The sequence below is a fragment of the Nuphar pumila genome, chromosome 6, assembly GCF_984573655.1.
Source record: "Nuphar pumila chromosome 6, dmNupPumi1.hap1.1, whole genome shotgun sequence".
NCBI lineage: Eukaryota > Viridiplantae > Streptophyta > Magnoliopsida > Nymphaeales > Nymphaeaceae > Nuphar > Nuphar pumila.
In genome coordinates, this window is record NC_143254.1 from 13,030,579 (window position 1) to 13,057,479 (window position 26,901).

At 37.7% G+C, this 26,901-nt stretch overlaps 1 protein-coding gene across 1 annotated transcript; it reads right to left on the reverse strand.

Moving 5' to 3' along the window:
* Positions 1–3,260: 3,260 nt before the first annotated feature.
* Positions 3,261–26,655, reverse strand: LOC149834009 (Mitochondrial import inner membrane translocase subunit Tim17/Tim22/Tim23 family protein). Its single transcript, XM_090011178.1, has 5 exons — positions 26,490–26,655; positions 25,329–25,433; positions 24,102–24,357; positions 23,614–23,691; positions 3,261–3,655 (listed from the first exon to the last, which is right to left on the reverse strand). Exons 1-5 carry the CDS (start codon positions 26,526–26,528, stop codon positions 3,522–3,524), a joined length of 612 nt encoding a protein of 203 aa, XP_089867304.1. The 5' UTR covers positions 26,529–26,655; the 3' UTR covers positions 3,261–3,521.
* Between the last annotated feature and the right edge of the window lie 246 nt (positions 26,656–26,901).

A 26,901-nucleotide genomic window follows, 5' to 3' on the forward strand; every position in this document is an offset into this window, starting at 1 on the left:
TGTGACGACTTTGAGAACTTGCTCCACCGGAACAGGTATTTGTGGAATTGTTAACAGGATTGCCGCACTCGGGCTTAAACCAGATTTTTAATATAGGTTCGGCCAGGGTCGGCTGCATTTGGCATTAATTTAAAAATTAAGGAAATTCACGGGTCATTTAGTCTTCGGCCCAAACATATAAGACTTCAACAAAGCTCATTCTTGTGTGTGATCAGTTTATATTTAAACTAGTGAGTGAGAATATGTGACGATAAAAGGGGAGTTTTAAAAAAAATCCAACTTTTGGGTAATAACCAAAAAAAGCACCTGTTTTTCCAAATGTAAAAAATACACAAGAATTTTAATAGTTAACACTGTTCAAGCTACAGTAAAATCTTCGTATTAACAGTTTTGCCTTTAGAAACCTCTCTCTCTCTCTCTCTCTCTTCAACTACTATCATCCATCTACTTCTCTCACATTATATCCCTACTGCAGTGGCTCCAAGCAATCATTACTCCCCCTTTCTTTTACCACTGTCATCACCACCCTTACCATTACTTATCCTATCTCGTTACACACCATTGCACTTGCACACCATTGCACCACCCATCAGTCACTGATTCTATTCTTTTACTGCAATCACTACCACCAGCTGTGTTTTCTTGGCCTTCTATCACCATCCACCTTTGCTCTTCCCCTTCTTTTTCATTTTTTACATGGGAGTATATACATGATAGCAACACAGAGACTTCAATAGCAGAGAAGAAACTTCGTAAGGGTGGCAGACATTGCAAGTTAGAGAGAGGGTAAAAAGGTAAATGTATAAACTTAACCTAAGATGGGTTAAATTTTTTTTACATGGAAATACCACTCCCAGGATAAGAGACTTAGCCACGCTGGATTTTACCTGCCATACTTGGATCGCTGTCTTGCCAGCATAAAACTCCGTGGGCTTACCCCTTGCCCCAGGGAGTTGCCACTCTTCAGCTTGTGCAATGTGTGACACTCGTGGGATTTCAACCTAGACCACCTGCCTAGCAGCCAGGTCCCATCCCACTACCCCAAACCCCTTTGGGACGAAGATGGGTTAATGGAAACCCAAGTTAAATTACTAGGCATGTTTTTTACTTAACAGAGGAATCTTTTAATGGTTGTTTTAACAATCTGAAAAAGGAGTTGATACAGATTGGACTTGGATCATGATCTAAATAGGGTAACATTAATACATGAAGAAGGTCTAGATATGGGCAAGTTTAGTACCTGAGTGCTACATAGGCTAAAAAAGTAAAAGAAAATAGGGAAATAAAGAAAAAAACAAAAAAATGATCATGTTGTCTTTCCAAAATGACACATTTTCCGAAATACTCCACAATTTACAAAATCCACCCCATGTCCATAATCGTGAATACTCCACTTTTTTAGGACATTTTTAGCTTTCACACTAGCGAACCTCCTGAGGTTCATATGATATATAAGTATGTTGTAGGAATGATGCAACCTCTCACTAAAAAGTAAATTCACACGATATTTGTGCGGATCTCACAAATTTCATATAACCAAATTTGTGAATATGACTAGTTTTCATCCCAAGGAAATTAACAAAATATTGTACGACATTCTCGAGCTCCCATGCAAAACACTTTTAAGTAATTGATCCTCAAAGAGGTTCGCAAATGTTTGACGTCGTTCGCATATATATTTAGTATGACATTCGTGAGTTCCCATGCGAAGCTCTTTTAAGTGATCCTCAATGAAGTCCGCAAATATGTAGAGTTGTTCGCATATATATCTAGTACGACATTCATGAGGTCCCATGCAATTTTTTTTAAATGATCCTCAAGGAGGTCCGTAAATGTGTGGTGACATTCACATATATATCTAATAAGACAGACTGTGCTCACATGTAAAGCTTCTTTAAGTAACTGATCCTCAAGGAGGTTCACAAATGTGTGGCGACATTTGCACACATATCTAGTATGACATTCGCAAGCTCCCATGCAAAGCTTCTTTTAAGTAACTGATCTTTAAGGAAGTTCACAAATGTGTGGTGACATTCGCAAGAAACTCGAGAGTTCGCTAGTGAGAAGGGTAAAACTGTCTTAAAAAAGTGAGGCATCCGTGATTGTGGACATGTAACAAATTTCACAATTTATAGGGCATTTCAAGAAACATGTCATTTCTACAAGGACAGTAAGGCCATTTTCTGAAGAAAAAACCCACCTTTGATTGTTTTCGTGTAAACATTAAAAATTAGGTGGAAAATGACATTTGATAACTTTGAGATTTATGTAAAAAAATCTTCTAGTTTAGTTATGTTGGGGAAAACACCATGCCCACATTCCTTGTATGGATATATTTGGATGACAAGTAGGGTATGTGATGCTGCTATTCTAGTTAGGTGCCTAACCAATACTCCAAAAAGTCCTAAGGTGATCAAGGTCGGTAAAGTTATTAAACCATCAAGATCCTAACAATGAACTATGCTTTCGAGCTTGGGCGGCCCACACTAGGACGACTTTCACTCTGGCTTCAACTCTAGGTAGCCAAGGGGAAAGACTGTACTTCAAGGGGAGGAACCTCCACAAAAATGACCCATTACAATGGCCCTTTTGTTTATACTTCCACTAATGGAGTTATTTGGGTCCAACCCCAATATTGGACCTCTCGAGTCCTAAACCCACATACCTAACTTTATCCTAAACCCACATACCTAACTTTATGACTCTTTTATACACAATTGTGAGCCTCATATGTACAATCCAAAGTCTTCGTTGGCTCCTATCAGCACCATGACAATGTACAACCCAGTGACCTGTTCAATTTTGAATGCACATTGCTGGTGTCCTTTGAGAACCTCAATTCGCAATCCCAACTTTGTTTTCTGTGATGCATGATTGATTTTCATCTGTCAAATGTCAATCACAACGAAGTAAGAATTCTAAGGTTCTATTACAACCGTCTAATACGCTAACCACATTTTATCCCCTCCACAAGAAACTGTATTTTCTTTGCATCGTGTATTATATATTTACAGAAACATCAGGCAGCTGAACTTTGTGCTGGACTGTGCTGAAATGGTGTTCCTATTCCGGCCTGATCTTAAATCAAATGTTTGTGTTATTTGGAGTTTTGAGATTGATGAACTCTCTCTCTCTCTCTCTCTCTCTCTCTCTCTCTCTCTCCTTTTGGCTAGGTAAGCTGGGAATGGCCTCGCATGGAATCACACCTGACACATCAGGACCCTTAGCCGAGTGAAACCATAACAATCCACAGATCACAATTGACCAGAACTAATGATATATCTGGATGATGTTAGACAGATGAAATTGACAGTGTACACCATCTGCATGCTAAATATTTTGCCCCACATACTAGATCATTACCCACACAAAAGACCTCAAAAAATGAGAAATCATACATTCGGAATCCATGAATCCTCACCGAATAGGCAGAGCGATAGAACACAATTTAGTGAAAAAAGTTGCAAATGTTTTTCTTTTCTTCTTATTAGACATTCCTACATACTAAATCGCTAGTAGATTCATTTGTTTAAATTGCTTTCAAGTCTCTCGATGGCTGCACTAATTCCACCCTTGGTCATGCTTTGTTCACCTGATTTGGAAGCAGCTAGAATTTCCTCGTTTGCCTTCTCAACAAGCTTCAAATGAGCCCAACCTGTACAAAACGTTTCCAAAACTTCTCAGAGTGTTCTGTTATTTTACATGTATGCTGAAATATGTTACAGATTTGAGGTGTGAGACAAAGGCACCAACAGCAGAATCTTTGACTAGTTGACAATGTATAGATCTAACATACAAGAGTAATAATCCACAAACCCAAGGGAACTATTGATATTTTTGGTTTCCACTTGTACCGTAATCACCAAACTCTAGGATGAGGACCCAGATTTGCACAAAATCCTTAACATGAACTAGAAAGTACTGGATTTGGAGGCCAATTATCAAAGAGTGCTTACTGACAACAAAAGATTTTTTATTAACTAGGTGCAAGAAACATTGGGCTAATCCTACTACATTTTATCAATGACAGATTTGCGTCCACAGCCAAGTTGGTTGAATCTTCTATAGGAAAGATCTGAAATGAAGTAAACATCCACAAGAAAGATACAAGAGCATCAACACCACTAATCCGATGAGCATAACAGTCCACCAAAACAGCCACAATGAGCACAAACACAAAGGCCACTAAGGACACACTCACAAGGCTCACTAAGGGGTTGTTTGATCCCCCTGTCCCCGCACGATTCCAGATAGAAATCACGCTGGGAATGTGGGGATGTAACACGCCTTGGAGGCGGCAGCGCGTGGAACACGTCTACTGCGTCCTTATTTTACTGTAATTTTCACTCCACCCCCATGTTGTGGTTAGAACGGGGACACAGGGGGCGTTATTAAAAAAAAAATCGGGGGAACGGGGTTCCCCGACTCTCTCTCAGCCAAGCGCCGAGGGTCACCGGCGCCGGTGTTGAGGCCACTGACACCGAGTATCCCTTTTCTTTTTTCTTCCCCTTTTCTATCTCTCCCTTTTTCTTCTTTCTTCCTCTTCTTTGTTTCTCTCTCTCTCTCTCCCCCCCCTCTTCTTTGTTCTTTATTCTTCTTTTTCGTTGTTCTTCGTTCTTCTTCTTAAGGCTTTGATTAGTTTTTTCATTAATTAGGGTTTTTTTTCTTTGATTTCTATTGATTAGGGTTTTTTCTTTGATTTTCATTGATTAGGGATTTGAATCAAATTTCTTAAATTAGGTCTTTTTTTTGTTAATTTGATTAGGGTTTTCTTTGATTTGATTAGAGTTTTTTTTATTTTCTATGATTAGGGCTTTGAATCAAATTTTATTAATTAAGGCTCTTTATATTTAATTTGATTAGGGTTTTTCTTGTATTTGATAGGGCTGTCTTTTCCTTTGATTAGGGTTTGAATTAGGGCTTTTTTATTTAATTTTATTGTTACAACCTTGTTTCCTTGTGGATTCATTATTTGGTATCAGAGCAAATGTCTTGCTAACTTTCATGTAATAGCAAATGTCTTACTACCTATGTCACAGAGGTGCGGGTGCGGGTGCAATGATGCGACACTTTAAAAAAACTTGGGTGCAAGGGTGTGGGAAGGGTATATATATAATTTTTAACAGTTTGAAGTTAACACTAATGAAATAAAAACAATTTTTATATCATCAATTCATCATGCAATAAATCAAATTAAAAATCTATCATTTACCATGCATAAATTTACCATTATTAAAATAAAATTCATAAAAAAAATTGGTAGAACTTAGAACCCAACCCAAGCTTGGGTTCTGCCGTTGTGCCAACGAGTGGAAGAGGAGGACAAAAGAGAAGAAAGAAGAAAGAAGAAAGAAGAAAGAAGAAAGAAGAAAGAGAGGAGGCGACAACAGAGGGAAGAGAAGGAATAAGAAGAAAGACAGGAAGAGGATAAGGAAGAATAAGAAAGAGATGAGGAGGCGGTAGAGGAGGAAGAAGAGGAACAAAGAGAGACTTACCATCGCTGTCGTCGCTACCACCATCACAAGAGGAGTCGGGGAGGGCGAGGAGGGAGGGTTTAATGGGAGGGAAGGAGTCGTAACCTAAACACCCACCACCCTGATAATTTTTCTTTTTAAAAAGTAGGCCAAAATGGACTCGGTCAAAGTTGACCGAGTCTATTTTGGACACATATAACCCTGAGTGCAAGTTGACCGCACCTAGGGTTTATTGACTGCACCAGGTGTGGCAAAATATGAATTTTGCTGCACCTGCATCGCATCACGTCGATGCGGGTGCGGGTGCGACAGGCTCTTTGGTGAGTCCATGTGACATAACTTACTAACTTTCATGGATGATAACTTGAGTGGAGTACAAATTAACATCATGGAATTTGTGCATGGCTTATCTTTGTAAAACATCAATCCCTAGTAACTTAGTGAAGGAAAGGCTAGGCAACTAAAGACTAGGCAAGATCTTGCCTTCCTTGCCTTTATCATAGGCGTCAGTCAGTATTGGAGTATAAAGCAATCTTGCAGTGAACCCAATAAATCACCAGCTGCTCTTGGACAAAGAATAAACAAGCTTTACAACATTGACTTTCTTGTAACATATGGTGAGAAGCATGTGGGCAAGCACCTTGCAAGCTGTGAAAATAAATCATTTGAGTAAGTTTCTGCGCTTGGGGATGTGAATCACATTATTTTTCTCAGCACAACATATATTAATCATAATCACAGATAGTGATGATATTTTCAAAATATTATGATATTATTGATGTAAATTCAGCAAACGATAATGTAGGTAAAATACCGCGATATTTTGAAAATATCACCAATTTGATAATATCACAATGTTTTCGTGATATTATCAATTAGTTTTACTGTTTTTATTTATTTTATACATTTTAAATATGTTTTTCTTCGTTATTTTATATTTTTTTATGTATTTTTTGTGTAAACATGATATTTTTTTTACTTATTTTTGTTATTTTTTATATTTTTTAAGCCCCGAGATTTTCTCGAGATTTATCACCAAACCTATAATATCACGAGAAATAACCTCACCGAGATATAGCCAATACTGATATTTGTAACTATGATATTAATAAAATAAAAAATATGTAACAAAGAGTTTGAGGATCATTTTCCCTTTGAAGGGAAGCCACAAGGTCAAACTTGTCTCCCTTTCTTAGGGAGATGGGCCTCTATTTTTTCAAGTGAGAGATGTATTCTCTATGCACTAGAATATTGATGAGAGCGAGATATTTTGTTGCTTCTTGCACTTTCACGAGATCAACGACTCACCTAAAAAAACAAAAAACCATGGTCGAGTGCTTGTTGTTAGGATCACCTTCCCAGTCAACATCAATATAAGCAATTAAATCTAACATAGAAGAAGACGACAAAAAAAAACCTTTAAAAATAATATATTTAATAATCCGCAAAACAACTCCCATACAAACTGATGTAGGAGAATGTTGAAATTGACTTGTTGCATAAACGACATGAGCTATGTCTAACCTAGTGATCAATAGGTAAGAGAGAGCTTCAATAAGCGGTCGATAAGGCATCGGGTGTTCAAGAGACTTCATCATCAATCATCATCATGACATTAGTAACCTCAAAAGTATTTACTCTCTTATTATCAGTAATCCCAAACTTGTAGACAATATCAGAGGCAAACTTAGATTGAGACAATAAATAACCTCTAGAGGAATAAACAACTTCTATTCCTAAGAAATATCTTAGAAAACCCAAGTTAGTAATTTCAAAATTATTTTTAAGGAGCATTTTGATATGTTCAATTCTGTACATATCCCCACCAATGATGATTATATCGTTTACATATAAAAGTAAGATAATGATACCTGAATCAGATTCCTTAACAAACAAGGTTGTGTCAGTTAAACATGACCTGAATATAATATAAATCATAACAAAACCAAACCTATAATACCAAGCCTTTGGTGTTTGCTTTAAGACATAAAGATACCATATATGTGACACCCTGAAATTTCTAACATGAAAATTTACTTTTGTTTTTAACCTTTAAATAGAGAAAACTGATGTTTTAACCTTGGGGTTAAACAAACTCCGAGCAGATCACATGTGAGAATCATCCACGAGAAACCAATTAAAAGCAAAAATAGTTGTATTTATATCAGAGATCATGATATAAAAATTTAGAGTCAAAACAATGTATGAACAAAACACCCTAAGCTGGCCCCTGATTGATGGAAGTTTGGTTCAGGATGCTGCCATTGTCTCGCACCATTCACTGTCCGTAAGCTAATCACCTAAAATCCCCTTTAAAGGGTCAGACTTGTGAAAGCCTGGTATGTAATTATACAAATTCCAGGTAAATACATAGTGGTTCAACTCATAGCATAGTTTCAGTTAAAGCATAATTTTAGTTAAAGCATGAGCACAATTAAAGCATGATTATATAAGTCAGATATCATAGTTTATTAAGCTGGTATTCATAACAATTAGTGTGAGCAAGGTCTTTGTTTCGATATTTAACCCCCACTTTGGGTACTCATAGGGGTAATGTCTGAGTCAAAACTGAGACCACATGGAAGTTTATTATTCTATTTATTTTAATACCCTATATGACTAGCTGACCGAAATGCCACGGGAGACGATATAATGACTGAGAGAGAATTCCGCGCTGGGTCCGCTAAATAAGGATGTACCCTAACCTTATGCAAAAGTGTGAAAACTACCAACCTAAGACATACTTGCAGTAGATCCATTCTCTTATCTTTGATAACCAAGGACGTCGAGTTATTGCCACTTGAGAAGCCTGTTTTCATTGACAACAGTGTCGATCTGAGTTGTACCGATTACCCTCTCCAAGGTAAGCACAATCCTAAATGGGTACAAGGGTTTTTTATTTAATGGGAATTATTATTGCATATGCCTCTTGTAGGCATTCCAGAGCTCAATATGCCACATGCCCCTTCTAGGTAGCCAAATGTTTTATGATGCAATCATATGTACCCACCCATTCAGTAATTACTCTTACAAGTACTTCGCTTGTGAAGGTGGATACCTTTAAGTTTGTGTGTATGCATGCCTCATTCATCATTCAGAACTTGCTTTAGCGGTTAGCCTCTATGAGCACTTCACCTATGAAGGCGGATCCCAAGTATCACATCGTGCATGCGAATGAATATAATATACATGCTATGAAATAAAGATCACATGCTTCACACAATATGATATTCAATTTACATCATAGTGGTTTTTTGAACCTTGGTTCTATCTTGAGCCAAACTCATGCATGCACATCAAAATCCCTGGGCTTTATGTAATTACGTATCCATATGGCCCGTAGGGTTTCACAAATCCTAGATCTATAGTTGAGCTAATCATGTATGCGAGCATGAAATAACATGTGTGAAACTTGTAAATGATGGCATGTAAGAATGAGATATTACAACTGAATCATGATTTTATGTAAGCTTTCACATATGTGCATGAAATAAAACATATGAACTACACTTGATTTTCAGGAAAAGAACATGTACGAATATTTCCATCACATGGATATGGAGTTGAGTATGAGTCGACTCCTACCAAACATGAGTCGACCCTCGCTAAACAAAGCTATTTGCCAATGTCAGAGGTCGACTAGTGCAGGAGTCAACTCTTGTATGACATGGGTCGATCCTAACCATAATCCAAACTCAGCCATAGCATGGGTCGACTCACCTAGTCAAGGGTTGACCCTTGCTATGCATTGTTTGAGCAGGGGTCGACTCATCTTTTCAGGAGTCAACCCTTGCACTAATAAAAAATAAGCAGGGGTCGACTCTTTTTTCCAAGGGTCGACCCTTGCAGCATCTAAGTAAACAGGGGTCGACTCTTCTTTCCAAGAGTCGACCCTTACAACAACCTGAATTAAGTAGAGAGTCGACCCTTGCAGCAAACAGAACAAGCTGGGAGTCGACTCTTCTTTTCCAAGAGTTGACCCTGCATGCCAACTTCAGTGGCTGCACTAAGCGGGGTCAACTCTCTGCAGAGCATGAGTCGACCCTCCCAGAATACAAGAAATAAATGCAGGGGTCGACTTATCAAAGTATGAGTTGACCTTGCCAGAGGATACAAGGAAAGAGCATACTTAGCAGGGGTCGACCCTTGCTGTAAACATAAGTCAACTCGACCCTTAAGCAAGGCAACGTCTAGTTATTTTGCAAATGTAATTTAAAACAAAATTCGTAAAATATCATGCAAATTTATGAGCATTTGATACAAAATCCTACCTTGTGACAAGTGAAGTGTACTTGCCAATGGGTCGAATGTGACGTGAAGGCGCAATGATTACAATGGTGTTGTGCACTAACTTGGTGAAATTATGGCGAAGAGGGTGCAGCGTGCGAGTTCAGTAAGGAGGAAAGGTGATAGGTGGAGCGCAACATGCGTTTGTTTACCGGATCAACAAAGAAAAGAAGAAGAGGCAGGTGAACATGGTGGTGGTGTGCAGTTAAGGAGGAGCCCGGTGGAGGGAGGCTCGGTTTAGGGAGAAGGGGCTGGGGTAGGTGGTGAAGCAACTCACAATGGTGCTGCTGTTGGTAGTAAAAGGAGAAGGTGGTGGCTTATGTGGTGGTGGAAGGGATGATAAAATGGTGGCTTGGTGGAGGAAGTCTCACCATGAGACAAGAGTAGAAAGCAAATGCGTGGAATGGGAGAGAGATGAAGTGAAGTTGAATGAGAAAAATGAGAGAGTGCTATTTATAGTGAGGGAGAGGGATGAAATGAGTGTATATGTGATTTAGAGTGTGGGTCCACTTGGAAAAGAGTGGGGCCAAATGGAGGTAACATGCAAAACAAAGGGAAGAAACAAGAGGAAATGCATGGCTGGGTCCTTGGATCCTAAGTGACACAATTCACATCCAACTAGTTTTGGTTGTGGTTAGGGTCTTTAATTGCATTAACTAGACCCTAATCTAGTTGATGTAACCAAGTCTCATCGAGTTACTTTAGTTTAATTAAATCCTAACTAAACTAAGAATGTACCAAGATGCCCTTAAGAAAAAAAAGGTGATGACAAGCTTGACCCGACTATGACCCTCAGGTCATAATTGTCCCCGAAACTTTTTCAAAATGACCATTTTACTGCTAAAATTTGTCAGGAGCGCTCCGAATTCATTTCAACCAGTATTTTTGACGAAACAAAGACCGCCTTTCTCAATTTTTTGATATAAATGCAACCATTTGTTCAAAAATCATAAAATAGGCCTTAAAATTATGATTTTGCCCTTAACCATCTTTTATTCTCTATAACTGATTATTGTTACCAGAAAATCATAATAAATATGCCTACATATAAAATTTAATTGAAAAAAAAATCCTTATTCAATTATAAAAAAAGGTACAAAAATTACGGTTGTTACAGTCTACCCCTTTTAAAAGAATTTCATTTGCGAAATTTCTATCATTGGTCTTAATATAAACAATTTGGGTATTTCTCTCTCATACTGGACTCAGGTTCCCATATACATTCCTTGATTCAATGATGTTGCGATCTTACTTTAACAAGAAGAATGATTTTTGTTCTAAGTACCTACTCCCTTCGATCCATGATTTTCGCAGGTCTTTCTTCTATAGACAGGTCTTCTCGAATCTCTATATCCTCATATTCGATAATGCGTGACAAGTCATGCACATATTTTCTTAACATTGATATGTAAAAAATGTTGTGTATGTGCGCACATTGAGGAGGTAGAGTCATACGATAAGCTGTCTTGCCCACTCGATCTAAGATTTTGATAGGTCTAAAAATTTGAGATTCTATTTTCCTTTCTTTCTGAATCGAAAAACACTCTTTGTCAGAGATACCTTAACAAAAACCTTATTTTCAACCGCAAAAACGAGTTCCTTGCGTCTCTAATCTGCATAACTTTTTTGTCGACTGTAAGTTGCATGCAGTCTTTCATGAATCATCTTTATTTATTGAGTATAGTATTGCAATACCATTGGTGACTCAACTGCACGCTATTCAACCTCATCCCAATATACTGGGGATCAAGAGGCATATTTACTATGATTTTCTGAAAACAATAATCAGCTACGGGAAATAAAATATGGTTAAGGGAAAATTCATAATTTAAGGCATATTTTATGATTTTCGAACACGTGGTTGCATTCATATCGAAAAATCAAGAAAGACGGTCTTTGTTTCGTAAAAAATGGAGTTGAAACGAATTCAGAGCGCGCATGACAAGTTTCACGAGCAAAATGATCATTTCGGAAAAGTTTTAGGGACAATTATGACCTGAGGGTTATAGTTGTCCAAAATAGGGTTGACCAACTTAGGGTCAAGCTTGTCATCATCCTTTTTTACTTAAGGGCATGTTGGTACATTCTTATTTTAGTTAGGAAACTAGATGAGACTTGGATACATTAACTAGATTAGGGTCTAGTTAATGCAATTAAATACCCTAATCATAACCGAAACTAGTTGGATTTGAATTGGATCACTTGGATCCAATCCAGATCCAAGAACCTAGCCATGCAAACAGTACCCCTTTGTTTCTTTTCATTGTTTTGCATGTTACCTTCACTTGGCCCCACTCTTTTTCCAAGTAGACCCCCACTCCAAATCACGTGTACGCTCATTGCATCCATGTCCCTCACTATAAATAGCACTCTCCTCTCATTTTTCTCATTCCACTTCACTTCACTTCAACTCTTTCCTATTCCACACATTTGCTCTCTACTCCCTCTTGGGCTCTCTCTTGTCTCACGGTGAGACTTCCTCCACAAAGCCACCATTGCCATCACCTCTTCCACCACCACATCAGCCACCACCTTCTCCCTTGTGCTACCAAACAGCACCACCATTGCCACCATCCTCACCACCACCATTATGAGTTTTCCCCTTGGGAATACTCATACCAAGAGGAGCTTCCATGTATACTTCTTCAATAAGTTTTCCACTAAGAAAAACATTCTTCGCATCCATCTCATATATAGGCTAATTCCTAATCGAAACAACAACAATAATAGTCCTAACTGTGGTCATTCTAGCAATATAAGCGAAGGTTTCTTTATAATCTATTCCATACCCTTGTGAGTATCCCTTAACCACTAACCTAACCTTATTGTTAAGTTGTATATATATATATATATATATATATATATATATATATATATATATATATATATATATATATATATATATATATATCATTGTAATAGGTAATACCCAATAGGGGTATTTTAGTCTTTTCATTGTATAGGCAGTGCCCACTAGGGGCACTAGTGTCTTTATATATTTTTTGTTTTCTTTATTTTTTTCTGTTTTGTAAGCACCCAATCTCTCAATAATATTCACTATGTTTACTTGTGATTCCATCCCATAAGTGACTTATGTGTATGAGTTTTGTATTGACCCACAAGTGGTCATTGTGTTGTAAGCCCATAACAGACATCTATTTGTATTTTTTACTCCTTCGTTACATGGTATTAGAGTCTAAGTGCTCCTTGATTGCTCTTGGTATTTGAAGATAGCGTGGTGGACCATGAACATTGTAGAAGCGTTGGTTTGTTGCTTTGGGAAACATGCCATCAACCATCTTCATCTCTTTCTTTCTTCTATTCTCTTTTCCTCCATGGCCAACAAGGAAGTTGTAACTATTGTTCCCATTAAATTTGATGGGACCAACTACAACATGTGGGTCACTGCAGTGAAAAAAATATTAGTAAAGAAAGAATTGTGACATTTGGTTGATGGTTCTACTCAGGAACCTCAACCTACTCTTACCAAAGTCGTGGTGGGAGGTGGAATATCAAAAGAAGAGACCCTTAAAAGAAATGAGAGAGAGAGAGAGAGATAAAACCAGAGTTACCGGAAGCTTCTTATATAGGTGGGAAGCTCACTTCCTAGAAACTCACTTCGAAAGCGCGATACTCCTCGCTTCCAAAATTTGATGAGAACCTCGACTCTTCCACGCTGCTCCTATGCTTTTCACACGCTTCATCTATTCTTCTTATATGTTCTCTTACTCAACTTTTCATGTTTTTTATGTGTTTTTTTCACTCTTCTCACTCACTTCCATGTGCTTTCTCTAAATTAGTAGTCATCATTTTTTAATTTTGTCAAAAATTTAATTCTTACACTAAAAAAATCATGAAATTTAATATTAGTCACTTTTATTTTAGTTTTTATTTGTGTTTCATTTTGATTCCCATTCAATTCTTATATTTTTTTATTCCTCGCTTACCGCTTCCTATACATTTTAAAATACATCGCTTCTCGCTTCCGCTTTTCGTATTGTTTCTCGCTTCCGCTTCATAGTCTGACAATCATGGATAAAACTCTTTTGGATTATAAAATAACTATAAAGCATGGGAAGTAGACCATGATAAAGTGCTCACACTCTTCATGGGAAGCATCTATGAGGAGCTATGTGAGAACATCTTGAAATTTGAAAGAGCTTGAGGCTTGAAATTTTATAAAGCAAACGTATATCCAAAGAGATGTCGCTCACAAATGAAAAATACGCAACAAGATCCATACCCCAAAAAAATACAAGGTATGGCACGAGAAGAGAGTTGTCACCTTTTTTGAATAAAACAAAACACTTACATCCAAAGGTTCTAAGTCGAGTAATCGGGACCCCAAACATCCGAATATACCAATTCAAAGAGTTTACTAGAAACAAAAGTTATTTCATTAAAGGAAAACGTTTTCATCTTGACAAGGATACAATCACTATGATCAAAGTTTTCAATGTTACAAAAAAATTTCAACAATGGAAAATGGGATAACTTTGAGGATGCCCTAATCGTTTATGCTATAAATTTACATTAATTTTTTGAACACTACAAAAAAAATATTCTTAGGAATTTCCAAAAAGTCTATGTAGTATAGGCCTCCTTCCTTATGGACTTCCCCAATCAACGATGATCCTGCACTCAACAACCATTTGATAAGGAGACATTATACTCATAGTAAAAAATTTGAGAAAAGAATAAAATATTTAAATTCAATTTTGAAATATATCTAACTTTAGAAATAATTTTTTTTTGAATTTTTAATTTTTTTCTCAAAAATATCTATTCCTTTAATTTCAAGAGAAGTACCATCAATGATAATAACATTAAACACATTTGAGTTTGGTTGGCATTTAGATAGGATATCACAATTTGGGGTCATATGAAAAGATGCACTAAAATCTATGAGCCAAAGAAACATACCGGGATCCAAGAAAGAAGAGATAATGACTTTTGTTGATGATGACACTCCTTTGAGAAGGGGTTGGAGAATTTCCACTAGTTAATATAATGATATATTTCCAATGAAAGTATCTCCATCTCTACGTTCTTGGCCTCGTGAGATGTCCTAATGGATGTCACCTTCTTGTCTTCCTTTCTCCTCAACTTAGGACACAACAATTTAATGTGTCATGGCTTATTTCAATGGTGACATTATTTTTCTTCTATTCCCATGGTCACCTTCTTGTCTTGTGAAGTGAGGCGGCCTATATGCACATGTGTTGGTTCCCAACTCCCCCTCACTTTTTGCTTCTTGCATCTTAAGTCTATTTTCCTCCATACTTAGCTTTTCAATGGTGTCAACAATGGAGGGTATTTTTCTCCTATGAAGGATGGTCGATTTAGTTGGTTTAAATTTGAATTTCAATCCGCTGACAAATTGGTAAAAATGCTTCGCCTCTATTTGTTTTTGGGGAAGTTGTAAATTCAAAAGGCAATGCCACTTTTGTTCTAAAATGGCAAGCTCATCCCACAACTCGGTTAGAGAATTGTAATATTATATAATGCTCATCTCTCCTTGCATCATGGTTCTTATTTTGTCTTGAAGATTGCCCACATGTACAATATCTTTAAGAAAATATATGTGCTTGAGGTAGTTCCTGTTGAGAGTAGGTGGTTTAAAGTTAAACCTTCTTAGTTTTGGAGGTTATTTGAAAAGTTATTAAATATTGGACTTGGATGTAATTTATTAATTTGGACTCTCTCTATTTAACATAGAGAGAGCCCTAATGTCGATTAAGTGAATTAAGTTTTCTCTTTATGTGCTGCCGTCTCTCTCTCTCTCTCTCTCTCTTCCTCCTCTCTCTCTCTCTAACCAGGGTTCGGTACAACATCCTATATCATTCTACATGGTATCAAAGCATCGATCGTGGGATCTTACTCGATCGTGATCAAACTGTTGCCGAGTTTCTCCCTGCACCAACGAAGAATTTTTTTTTCTTCAGGTTAGCTGCTTGTGATTTCTGTGTAAGATCTGATAACAGATCTGGGATTTGACCAAGGTCATGGCCCAGATCTGTCATCAGATCTAAGAAACAGGATGCGGGCCTCTAGTTTCCTGTTTTTTTTCTCTGTTGCCGTGATCTCCTTGTTGCCGTGATTCCCTGGTACCGTGAATCCCTGCCGTGATTCCTTGCCGTGATTCCCTGTTGCCGTGATTCCCTGCTGTGATTACTATTGCTGTGATTCCTGTTGCTGTGATTTCCTGCAATCTTCTTGTCGATATTTGTTTATTTCTTGTCGTGACTTCCTGCTATTTGTGAGAAACAGCAATTGCACTTGCTGTGCTGTGCTGTGCTGGTGATTAAGATATGACTGTCGAGCTCTATATGTCCGGGAACAGCCTCTGGTATGATTCAATTTATGCATATACAGAGTTGTGTTGGTCGTGACTTCATGATGTGCTGAAGAAAAATTATATTTTGGGACTATTACTCATGTGTATGGGCTGCTGTTCACTAATGTCGTGGAAACTGTGTTGAGAAAGTAACTTTGTTGTGGGCTGAGGATTCTTATTGTCGTGGTTTTGTGTGTGTGAACAGCTGCTGGTTGTCGTGTGAATGTAACACACGCTATCCCCTGTATTGGTTGAAGTCTCTCCAGTTTTGTTTGCTGAAATAGAAGTATATCTTCAGTATGGTTGAAAGTTTGAAATGTGATTCCAAATTGGAACATGTTGGAGAGTATAAGGCATTTGCCAATCCCTTTTCGTATGGATCTTCTGTAAGGTTGAATGAAACTAACTATGCCAGGTGGTCCAGAATGTTCATGATGTCAGTATCTGGACATCGTAGAAAGCATATCTTGCTGGAAGAAGAACCCACTGAAAAATTGGGAAAATATGCTACCTGGGATGAAGATAATGACATAGTTATGTCATGGATCATGAATAGTGTTGAAACCCACATTGCAGATGGTTTAATTTATTATAATACAGCCAAGCAGATGTGGGACAATCTTAGAGATACGTATTCACAAGATACCAATGTGAGTCGTATCCTGCAAGTCGAACAAGAGATATATAATTTACAGCAGGGAGATCAGACCTTGGCCCAGTATTATGCATCAGTAAAAGCTGCGTTTGAAAGACTCAATGCTCACAGGCCTCTTTGTTGCTCGAAGCAGAAAGATCATCAAGAACAGACTATGGTTGCTCGGTTTCTTACAGGTTTATCTTCAGAATTTTCTGTTGCAAAAGTCCAAATGTTGACTGGATCAGATGTACCTACTCTTGCTGATGCATATAATCGCCTTAGTAGACTTGCGATATCTCTTCCACAATCACAGCCTGTGACCCAGTCATCTGCTCTAGTTGCCTCCTCTGGTTATGGGCGTGGAAATATTCAGAATATCAGAGGACGAGGTCGTGGACGAGGTATAGGAGGCAGAGGAAAGCTTCAATGCACATTCTGTGGAAAATCTGGACATTTAGAAGATCGGTGCTGGGATAAACATGGCAGGCCAACCTCTTCATCATCAAATTCTTATGCTCCTAAAGCAAATGTTACTACTCTTGAGGCAACAAAGGTACAGGAAAATATCTCTGCTGGTGACAGTAGTATCACCCTCAGTCGTGCTGAATATGATGAGCTGATAGCCCTTCGTTCTGTGAGTTCCATCCCTCCTGTAGCTGGTGTTGCCTATTCAACAGGAAATCACCTACATCCAACAAACAGTAAGTGGATTATTGACTCCGGTGCATCCAGACATTTGTGTGGAAATTCTTTTGTTTTTTCAGATCTAAAGGATATTAATGCTCATCAAGGAGTCTCATTAGCCGATGGGAGTTCCTCCCCTGTTGTTGGTCAGGGCAATATTTCTATATCCTCCTCATTACAGTTGCAAAATGTTCTTCATGCTCCAAACTTTCCTCTAAGTTTACTCTCTGTTAGTTGCCTTATAAAAGAACAAAACTGTAGAGTAATATTTGATCCGATGGGGTGTCATTTTCAGGATTTGCTGACAGGGAAGAAGATTGGTGGAGGCTATGAAGCAAATGGAGTTTACTACCTACATCATCCAATGGGTAATGTTCATGCTGCCGTGGAACATTCATCCAGTCCTGTTCAGTGGCATCGTCGTCTGGGTCATCCTTCATTGTCAAAGCTTCGTTCAGTCTTTCCTCAAATTCCTTCCACCACATCATTTCAGTGTGAAGCTTGTCAACTGGGCAAGCATCATCGAAGCTCGTTCTCTTCAAGTCAGAGTCAGTTCGTTACTATTTGGTTATTGTTGATGATTTTTCTAAGTTGTCATGGGTGTTTTTAATAAAGGAACGATCTGAAGTTCCACGTATTATTCAATCCTTAATTCTTGAAATAAAAACTCAGTTTGAATCTATTGTCAAGATTGTTCGCACTGATAATGCTCTCGAGTTTAAATCAAAAGGTCTGTTACAATTTTACCAAGATAATGGCATCCAACCCCAAACTTCCTGTGCCTATTCTTCTCAACAAAATGGTGTGGCTGAGCGAAAACATCGGCACTTGCTTGATGTTGCCAGGACTATTATGATTCAATCCAATGTTCCTGCGTTATACTGGGGTGATGCGATTACCACTGCTTGCTATCTGATCAACCGCATGCCTTCGTCTTCTGTGGGCGATCAAATTCCATTTCATATCCTAAAACCTAATGCCCCACTCTTTTCTTTTTCACCCAAAATATTTGGATGTGTTTGTTTTGTACACAAACTTGGCCCTGACCGTGATAAATTAGCTGCTCAAGCTACAAAATGCATATTCATAGGTTATCCCAAAAATCAAAAGGGATATCGATGTTATGATCCTATTTCTCGCCGAGAGTATGTTAGTGCGGATGTATCTTTCTTGGAATCCACTCCATATTACTCCAGTACCGGTTCTCCACTGCAGGTTGATCCAGCTGAGTCTTTTCCATTACCTATACCTCCTTTTCCGTTGGAGTCTGTGCCCTCACTACCGAACCAAACTTCATCCGCTTCCAGATTTCATAATCCTCCATTGGTATATGTGCGTAGAGCTCCATCTCCGCAAGAGCCTTCATCTTCTTCTTCCCCTGAGGTAAGTTCTACTGACAATAGTGATCTTCATGATGATGATAACAGGCCTATTGCTCTACGAAAGGGGACACGACAATGTACCTTATATCCCATATCTCATTTTGTCTCCGATGTCAGAATTGGAAATCAGATGGAGTCTTTTATTTCAGCCTTATCTGCTGAAACTATTCCACTGAACTATCGGCAGGCAGAACTTGATAAGCGATGGAAACTGGCTATGCAAGAAGAAATGGATGCTTTAGTATCTCAGCATACATGGGATCTAGTTGATTCCCCAACAGATGCTGACATTGTTGGATGTAAATGGGTATATACAATAAAGTACAAATCTGATGGTTCTATTGAAAGGTACAAGGCCAGATTAGTAGCAAAAGGGTATACTCAGACATATGGAATTGATTTCTTTGAAACTTTTTCCCCTGTTGCACGGATGAGTACGATTCGTCTTGTTCTCTCAGTAGCTGTTCAGCATGGTTGGAGTTTGTACCAATTAGATGTGAAGAATGTGTTTCTATATGGGGATCTATCTGAGACTGTTTACATGCAACAACCTCCAGGATTCGAGGTTGAGGGGGAGTGTCAGAAAGTGTGTAGATTGAGAAAGGCGATTTATGGTTTGAAACAGAGTCCTCGCGCATGGTTTCAAAAGTTGTTTGAAGTGATGTCACGCTTTGGCTTTAATAGGTCAGCAGCCGATGATACACTATTTATCAAGAAAACTAGCTCTGGCATAGTTGTTATGGTGGTATATGTGGATGACATTATTCTTACAGGAGATGATGTGAAAGCCATTGAAGCCACAAAGGCTCATCTTCAAAAACATTTTGTTACAAAAGACCTTGGTTCACTGAGGTATTTTCTGGGTATAGAAGTTGCCAGGAGCCGTGAAGGGATGGTTTTGTCTCAACGGAAATATGTTCTTGACTTATTAAAGGAAACAGGAATGTTGGGAGCCAAACCAGTAAATATTCCCATGGACCATAAAGTTCAGTTGTTTGAAGAAGCGTAAAAAACGGTTGATAGCAAAAGCTATCGCTCCCTAGTAGGGAAGCTATTGTATGTGACTGTGACCAGACCGGATATTGCTTTAGCAGTAAGCAAGGTTAGCCAGTTTATGGACAAACCAACTGAGGTACACTGGAATGCAGCTATTATGATTCTCAGATATCTAAAATCTTCTCCTGGAAAGGGGTTATTGTTCAGGAAAGGTGGAACTCTGGAGATAGTGGCCTATTCTAATGCTGACTATGCAGGATCTGTAGTGGATAGAAAATCTACCACAGGATTCTGTGTGTTTTTGGGAGACAACTTGATCTCATGGAGAAGTAAGAAACAAAATGTGGTTTCTAGGTCAAGTGCAGAATCAGAATATCGGGCTATGGCCCAAACAGCTGCTGAAATGATGTGGGTTCGTATTGTTCTTCATGATCTTCAGGTGAAGGTTTCATCTCCTATGACCATGATGTGTGATAACAAGGCTGCAACATATATAGCAAACAATCCTGTCTTTCATGAGAGAACAAAGCACATTGAGGTTGATTGTCACTATGTAAGAGATATGGTCCAAGCTGGACATATCAATACCAAATATCTTAAGTCAGAAGATCAAGTTGCAGATATGTTTACAAAACCCCTTGCTAGACCAAATTTCTCAAAATGTTGTGACAAGCTGAACATGATTGATATCTATGCTCCAGCTTGAGGGGGAGTGTTGAGAGTAGGTGGTTTAAAGTTAAACCTTCTTAGTTTTGGAGGTTATTTGAAAAGTTATTAAATATTGGACTTGGATGTAATTTATTAATTTGGACTCTCTCTATTTAACATAGAGAGAGCCCTAATGTCGATTAAGTGAATTAAGTTTTCTCTCTCTCTCTCTCTCTTTCTCTCTCTCTCTCTCTCCCTTCCTCCTCTCTCTCTCTCTAACCAGGGTTCGGTACAACATCCTATATCATTCTACAGTTCCAATGGGCATTCTCAAACTTAGCTAAACTAGAGCATTTTTTAATGTCAACGCTATTAATAAGCCATGACATTATTTTCAAATGCTTGATCCTCTATTCTTTCCATCCATTTTCTCTCGTACTCGACTATCACCTTGGTTTTCTCCTCCTAGGAGCTCAACACTCTTTCCATTGTCCGTATTGGTAAGTATAAGTTTTGGCTCCACATCGGTACCATCTACCAAGCCCCATAGTCCATTTCCCCATACGCAATGCTTCATGATTGAAGATCACATTACATAGTTTGTGTCAATAAGCTTGACGAGTATAATGGTGACGGTCTCTTTGTCATCCATAATGGAGAGAGAGAGGAGCACTTAGAACACATGAACCACAACCTCTTCACTTGAGCTACTTGAGATTTCAAACTTCAATAATCGAGAGCCAATGGCTCTGATACCATGAAATGAAGTACATCTACAAGGAACATCCAAGAGCATCAACACAACAAATCTAATAAGCATAACAGTCCACCACAACAGCCACAATGAGCACAAACATAAGGGCCACTAAGGGCACACTCATAGGGCTACTAAAGGCACAATAGACACACAAGAGAGCACACTCAAGATAAAAAATAACATTTTATTAATAACTGAAATGCACAAAGAATGCATAACAAACAACAGGGAAGGGAAGAGTCCCCATTATATACACCAAAGAGAGTCTCAACTAGCCACGTCTAGAAACCTAGCTCTAAAAATACAAAAAATTAAAAAATAAAAGACATATAATACAAATAAAATATGTACAATATATCTATATCTGTCTATATATATGGTGATTCGGTACCACTGTATTATGGTGGTAACCGTTGGATCAGCCTTGATCCAACAGTTGCTTTTTATTCCTTCAGTAAAGATAAGTGTCCGGCGTGGACAGCTTTAATGAGAGCAGGGAGTCGGCTGGCTCATAAAGCTGGCTCCACCAAGCAATAAATAAAAAAAGCATGACATTTTAAAACCCTTTGACTTTCCTTAGAAACATCCCAATTTTTTACGAGACCCTTTAAGGCTCCAAGCTCTCTCTCTCTCTCAGCAAAGAAACTAATGTATCTATATTGCTAAACGTCCATATATCGACCAATTTTTATGCGATATTTTAAAACTGATATAAACCTATGAAATATGATATTTTGATAATATCACTTATTTAGAAAATGTTGTGCATTTAGAATGATATTATTGAATTACTAACAAAATATTTATATTTCTTATTGTTAAGTGTTTATTCTTATATTTGATATGCTTCTATATCAATATTTTCCTGAGCATTTTCTGAAAAAATAAATTTTAATTTATCGCAGGATTTTCCTTTGCTGAAAAATGTTGATAACAAGATTTGTGAATGTTCAATATAGATTAAATTGTGCCAAATTGGGCTGGATCATGATAAATCCAAATATGAATCGGAAATAAAAACAATAGATCCAAATTTAGATTTGGATCCTAATTGAATATAATGAGGTAATGTTAATTTTGAATCCAAATAGCTCCTGCAGGAAAAGAATAAAAACAAGCTATTTACATGTGAAAAATGCAAATGAATTAGATTTTAATCTATATTTGAATTAGATTCGAGTTAAAATACTTATCCAAGTCCAATTTGAAATTGAAAATAATTCAGTTTAGTAGATCTGTATCCAATTTGATTAAACATTTGTACCTTAAAGTCCAACTATAAAAATAATGTATTGGACTTAAATCTAATGTCTGATCCATTTGCATCCATAATGCCCAGCATTATTTTTAATACTGAAAAAATTTATAAAATTTTGTTGGTATGTGCTAACCTAAAAGTGGTAGCAGGATATAGAACAAAACCAGAGAGAGAGAGAGAGAGAACTGGCCTCGAAAAGTAAATGAAATATTCCAATTTCCAAGGCCTTTTGCGTTTTGAAAAGCCAACTTTTTATCTCATTGCATGGTCAGAGCTGGCTTAAAGAGCCATCCAGCTCCTATCTATAAAGGATGCCAGGCTGGACATCTTTATTCAGGAAACAAGAGTAGCCATTGGATCAGGAATGATCCAACAGCTAATAGTCTGGTACCACCATAATATGGTGGTACCGAACCACCATATATTCTCCCTATATATATTCTCCCTATATATATATATATATATATATATAATTTAACAAGATCAACTTTAAACCAGGGGCTTAGGTTCTCTTGGAACCTCTCAGTCCAAAATGTACCTAAGACTAGGATTGCAACTCTTATTGTACTAAGGCTAACCCCACTACATTCATCAATTCAGGAGAGAAATTGTGCCCACAGCCAAGTTCGTTCAGTCTTACATATACATGGTTGACTTGGATGGTTTTGTATCAGGTAGAGATATAAACTCAACATAGATAAAGTTAATGAGTTCCTAAGGTGCAAGGTTGGAAGTTCAGATACTGCTGCAACAACCTACGGTAACCATCAGATAATGATAAGGAGGGGCGGATAACAGGCCCTAGTTATAGTTGATAGATAATTGGAATGCAATTTGCAACACTCAGACAAACCTAGCAAAGTCATATTAGTTTATGGGAACATGCACTACTTCAAGGGGTTAAATCTAAAAAAAATGGCTTTGGCAATTCTATAACTGATACTGCCTTCGTCTCAGCAGTTAGCATTTGATTAAGAAAATATAAACTTATAGAGGAACTATATGAACCAGTAATCATATCCACCTAGTGCACCTATTAGCTCCATGGCACCAGGTAGCTGCCAGACAAGGGGATTGCATATAAGATCCTCTATAAGATACTAAAACATAAAGCCACTTATAAGCAGAGTAAGATTACTTTGAAAGAGATTACCAAGAGGAAAGCAAAAGGCTGCCCCCAGCACTGAACCAAGTAGCACATTCCTAGCACGCCAAAGGAGGGAACCAGGCACTGCAAACACAAGAAAATGATCAGTTAATATTTCAAGAAAGCACCAACACCCTTGGCTATTAGAAAAATGTATTATTTATAGAGATGGTACCAGCTCAAACTGGAAGGCAATATATGAATCAATAACACTGCTAAAGCTACTAGACCACAAATCTCTTTGACTAATTCAAAGGATGGATCACCGGAATTGACAACCCAACCAATTCCTTTCACCAGGCCACACTAAATCAGCATTGATGGACCAACAGACTCATCCAAGTCCTTGAGCAGGACATTTTACCATAAAATTGCAACTGACATTTGTAACAGAATTTCTTTTTCTTTTTTTCTTTTTTGGGGGTGGGCGGTGAGAGGAGGAGGGGAAGGAAAGAAACTAGAGATTTTATAGAGACAAGATCCAGATTTCATACAGATTAGGCCAAAGGCTGCAGCCGTGGCAGAACCAGCACCGACTACATTGAGAACATCATGTACTCCCCGCTTTTCTGCAAGGAGATTCTGCAAACCATAAAAGGAAGCTGTGAACATCCCAAGCCGAACACCACCAACAATGGAGCCACGTGTCACTCTAATGAACCTTTTCTCCATTGCATCCCTCATCAGCCGGTATTGCTCTCGCTTATCTGATGTGCTCCCAAGTTTCAATGTTACTTCTGCATCTTTGCTCTGAAATATGAAGGGTTCTTAAATCATGCACAAGCTATGCAAAAAGAAAAAATCAGGCCAGTTCAGAATAAGAAATACAATGCAGATTTTAAAGCCTTAATTTTTCCCACAAAAATGAGAAACATGCTCTGGTATTCTCTCACGTGATTTTTGTTTTTAACTTCAATGAAAGAATAAAGGGCCAATTTGTACATGTTGGATTTATATGTATACACTCAAACATTGGAATATTTACATAAAAAATGTACATGCATAAAAAAGAACCGTGTAATTTTGTATATGCATTTACAATTTCATACTGTTCTGAAGTTTCAGATGTATAGAATGGTTTCTCAACCTACGATGTTTTTATATGCCAAAAAGAATCTTCAGATCCAAAGAATATAAGCAGAACGATCTGCTAATCAATGAAGAGAACTGAATCATCATAAACCATGTTTATTGGGTGTAAAGATGAATCATCCAGGAATCATAAGATTTCATATATGTAGCTAAAAGTGAAAGGCATTTTCTTTTTCAAACCTTTGAGGGAAAACAAGAACAATGAAAACATAAATTCAAAATATATTAGGGAAGACTATCAAGTGATCAACAGAATATTCATTTTATGGATCCTTTTTCAAATTTCTAATAATTAGTCCCAACATGTTTCACAGCGGATCTCAAATAATTTGCTATGTTTTATTATTCCAATTCAGGTAAACCATGCTACAAAATGCCAAGGCTCAAATAAGTGCAGTCTGGAGATCCCCTGGTGTGCAGCATAGCAGAATTACTGATACATGAATCATGAATTATAAGCAGAGAAGAAATCTTGGCAATCAAAATTTATCAGCTAACAGAAATCGATAAGCACAACTGGTCAGACAAGAGGAATATTTTAACAAACTTGTGTAGTAGAAAAGAAAATCTCAGCATGCATATTCATTCATAAGGAACATCTGAAACACACTGCTCCAGTGAATACTTACAATGGATGCAACTGCTTCTCTGCTACCTCCATATAGCAAGCCAGTAAGCACTCCGATGATTGTGGCTGTACCCCAGTTCACTGTCCCCAATCTCCATGGAATCCCCTGAATATGTGCTTAATCATTGTTAGATGAACATCAAACAAAAAAAAGGGCACCTACTCAACAAAAAAGAACTTTTGGTAGAGGAAAATAAATAAGCAGTCGTCGCAATTTACAGAACAACAAGGGGAGTCCTATTCACATAAACTCAAAGTTCATTGGCTAAAATTATTTGTTTATCTACAATTTTCAAAGGAGAACTGAATTTGGAAAAATTGAAAGAAAAGAACTAGAGCTATAGATCTTTGTTGGGCATGGCTTGGATGTCATGAAAATATCATACATGCTCAAAGTAAAAAAATTGGACAAGTTCTGCAACTATTCTCTTTGTTACAAAGTATATTCTTTTCCCGCCATGGACCAAACATACGTTAGATAGAAACACATATCTAAATAAAAACACAAATCTTCCTTCCCATAAAAATTGCTAAAGTAGGTAGGGGGATTTAGAGACAGATATCTTGCACTCCTCAGCCAAGCACTAGTGACAAATTGTTGGTTTTTAGTTTATGTATGACTACAACTATTCTCTTCGTTACAAAGTAGATTTCCCCACACTACGAATACATTTGACAGAACTCCATACCTAAAATTCTAAAGAACTATGCGACAAATATCGCAAATATTTTGAAAATGTTGCCATGTTTCCAAAAGGAAATATAATTCTGGAAACACAATAATGCTGAAAGCATTGAACTCGATTGAGCTACCACTTGTCTCAACCATTGCAAAATGAAAATTCATTGTCTGTTTTAAAATAACAAATTGGTGAAAGAAACCAATTGGAGGTCTTTAATTAAGGCATCATTCTTCATCATCATCACCAACTGAGACCACCTATAAGAAAAAAAAAAAAAAGACCACAATCCACTGAAAACGCAGAGACGGCAGAAAAGGGGCTAAAAATGGATCTAACAAAGAACACCATCATACGAAGACGAATTGAATCTCCCAAAAATTCCAAAATCACTCACCAAAGAGATGAAAACTAAGAAGATGTTGAGATGAAATAAGACAAATATATTCACAGTATTGATGATATTTTTGTTTTCCTTGTACCTTTTGGACGCTCTGTTCTGGTTCTTCAGGAGTCTCCATACTGATTGCTCTCTAGAATCCGGTCCTCGCCAACTTAGTAATAAAGCAAGCCCGGGATTATCATGCAGTGATCGGTGCAAAAGAACCCAAAAGTTTGGGGATTTTAGGTGGGAGAAGTGGCCAACACTATGGTGCGGAACGAGTGCAGGCGTAGTAGTTATATGCTCAAAGTATGGGGTGGGTCGGACCTTCGCTGTACCCGGATCCGACTATGAGGTAATAGTACCTGAACAGGACCCAAATCCGATCAGACCTGCCATACGAAAATACATACCAGGTCCCATACCAAATTAATTGTTTTTAGTTATGGCTTTACAATATGGAGTAACCACTGCTTCATTCATGGTTTTTAGTTTGGTTTTTGTCCCATGTG

Bases quoted from the DNA above. Each gene is read 5' to 3' on its own strand.
- LOC149834009 (XM_090011178.1), bottom strand. From the start codon at position 26,528: ATGGAGACTCCTGAAGAACCAGAACAGAGCGTCCAAAAG. The intron at 23,692-24,101 runs GTATGAAATCTG...TTGTGTTTGCAG, and splicing joins TGCAGCCTTTGGCCTAATCT to TGCCTGGTTCCCTCCTTTGG. The intron at 3,656-23,613 runs GTAATCTCTTTC...CGTTTTGTACAG, and splicing joins AGCCTTTTGCTTTCCTCTTG to GTTGGGCTCATTTGAAGCTT.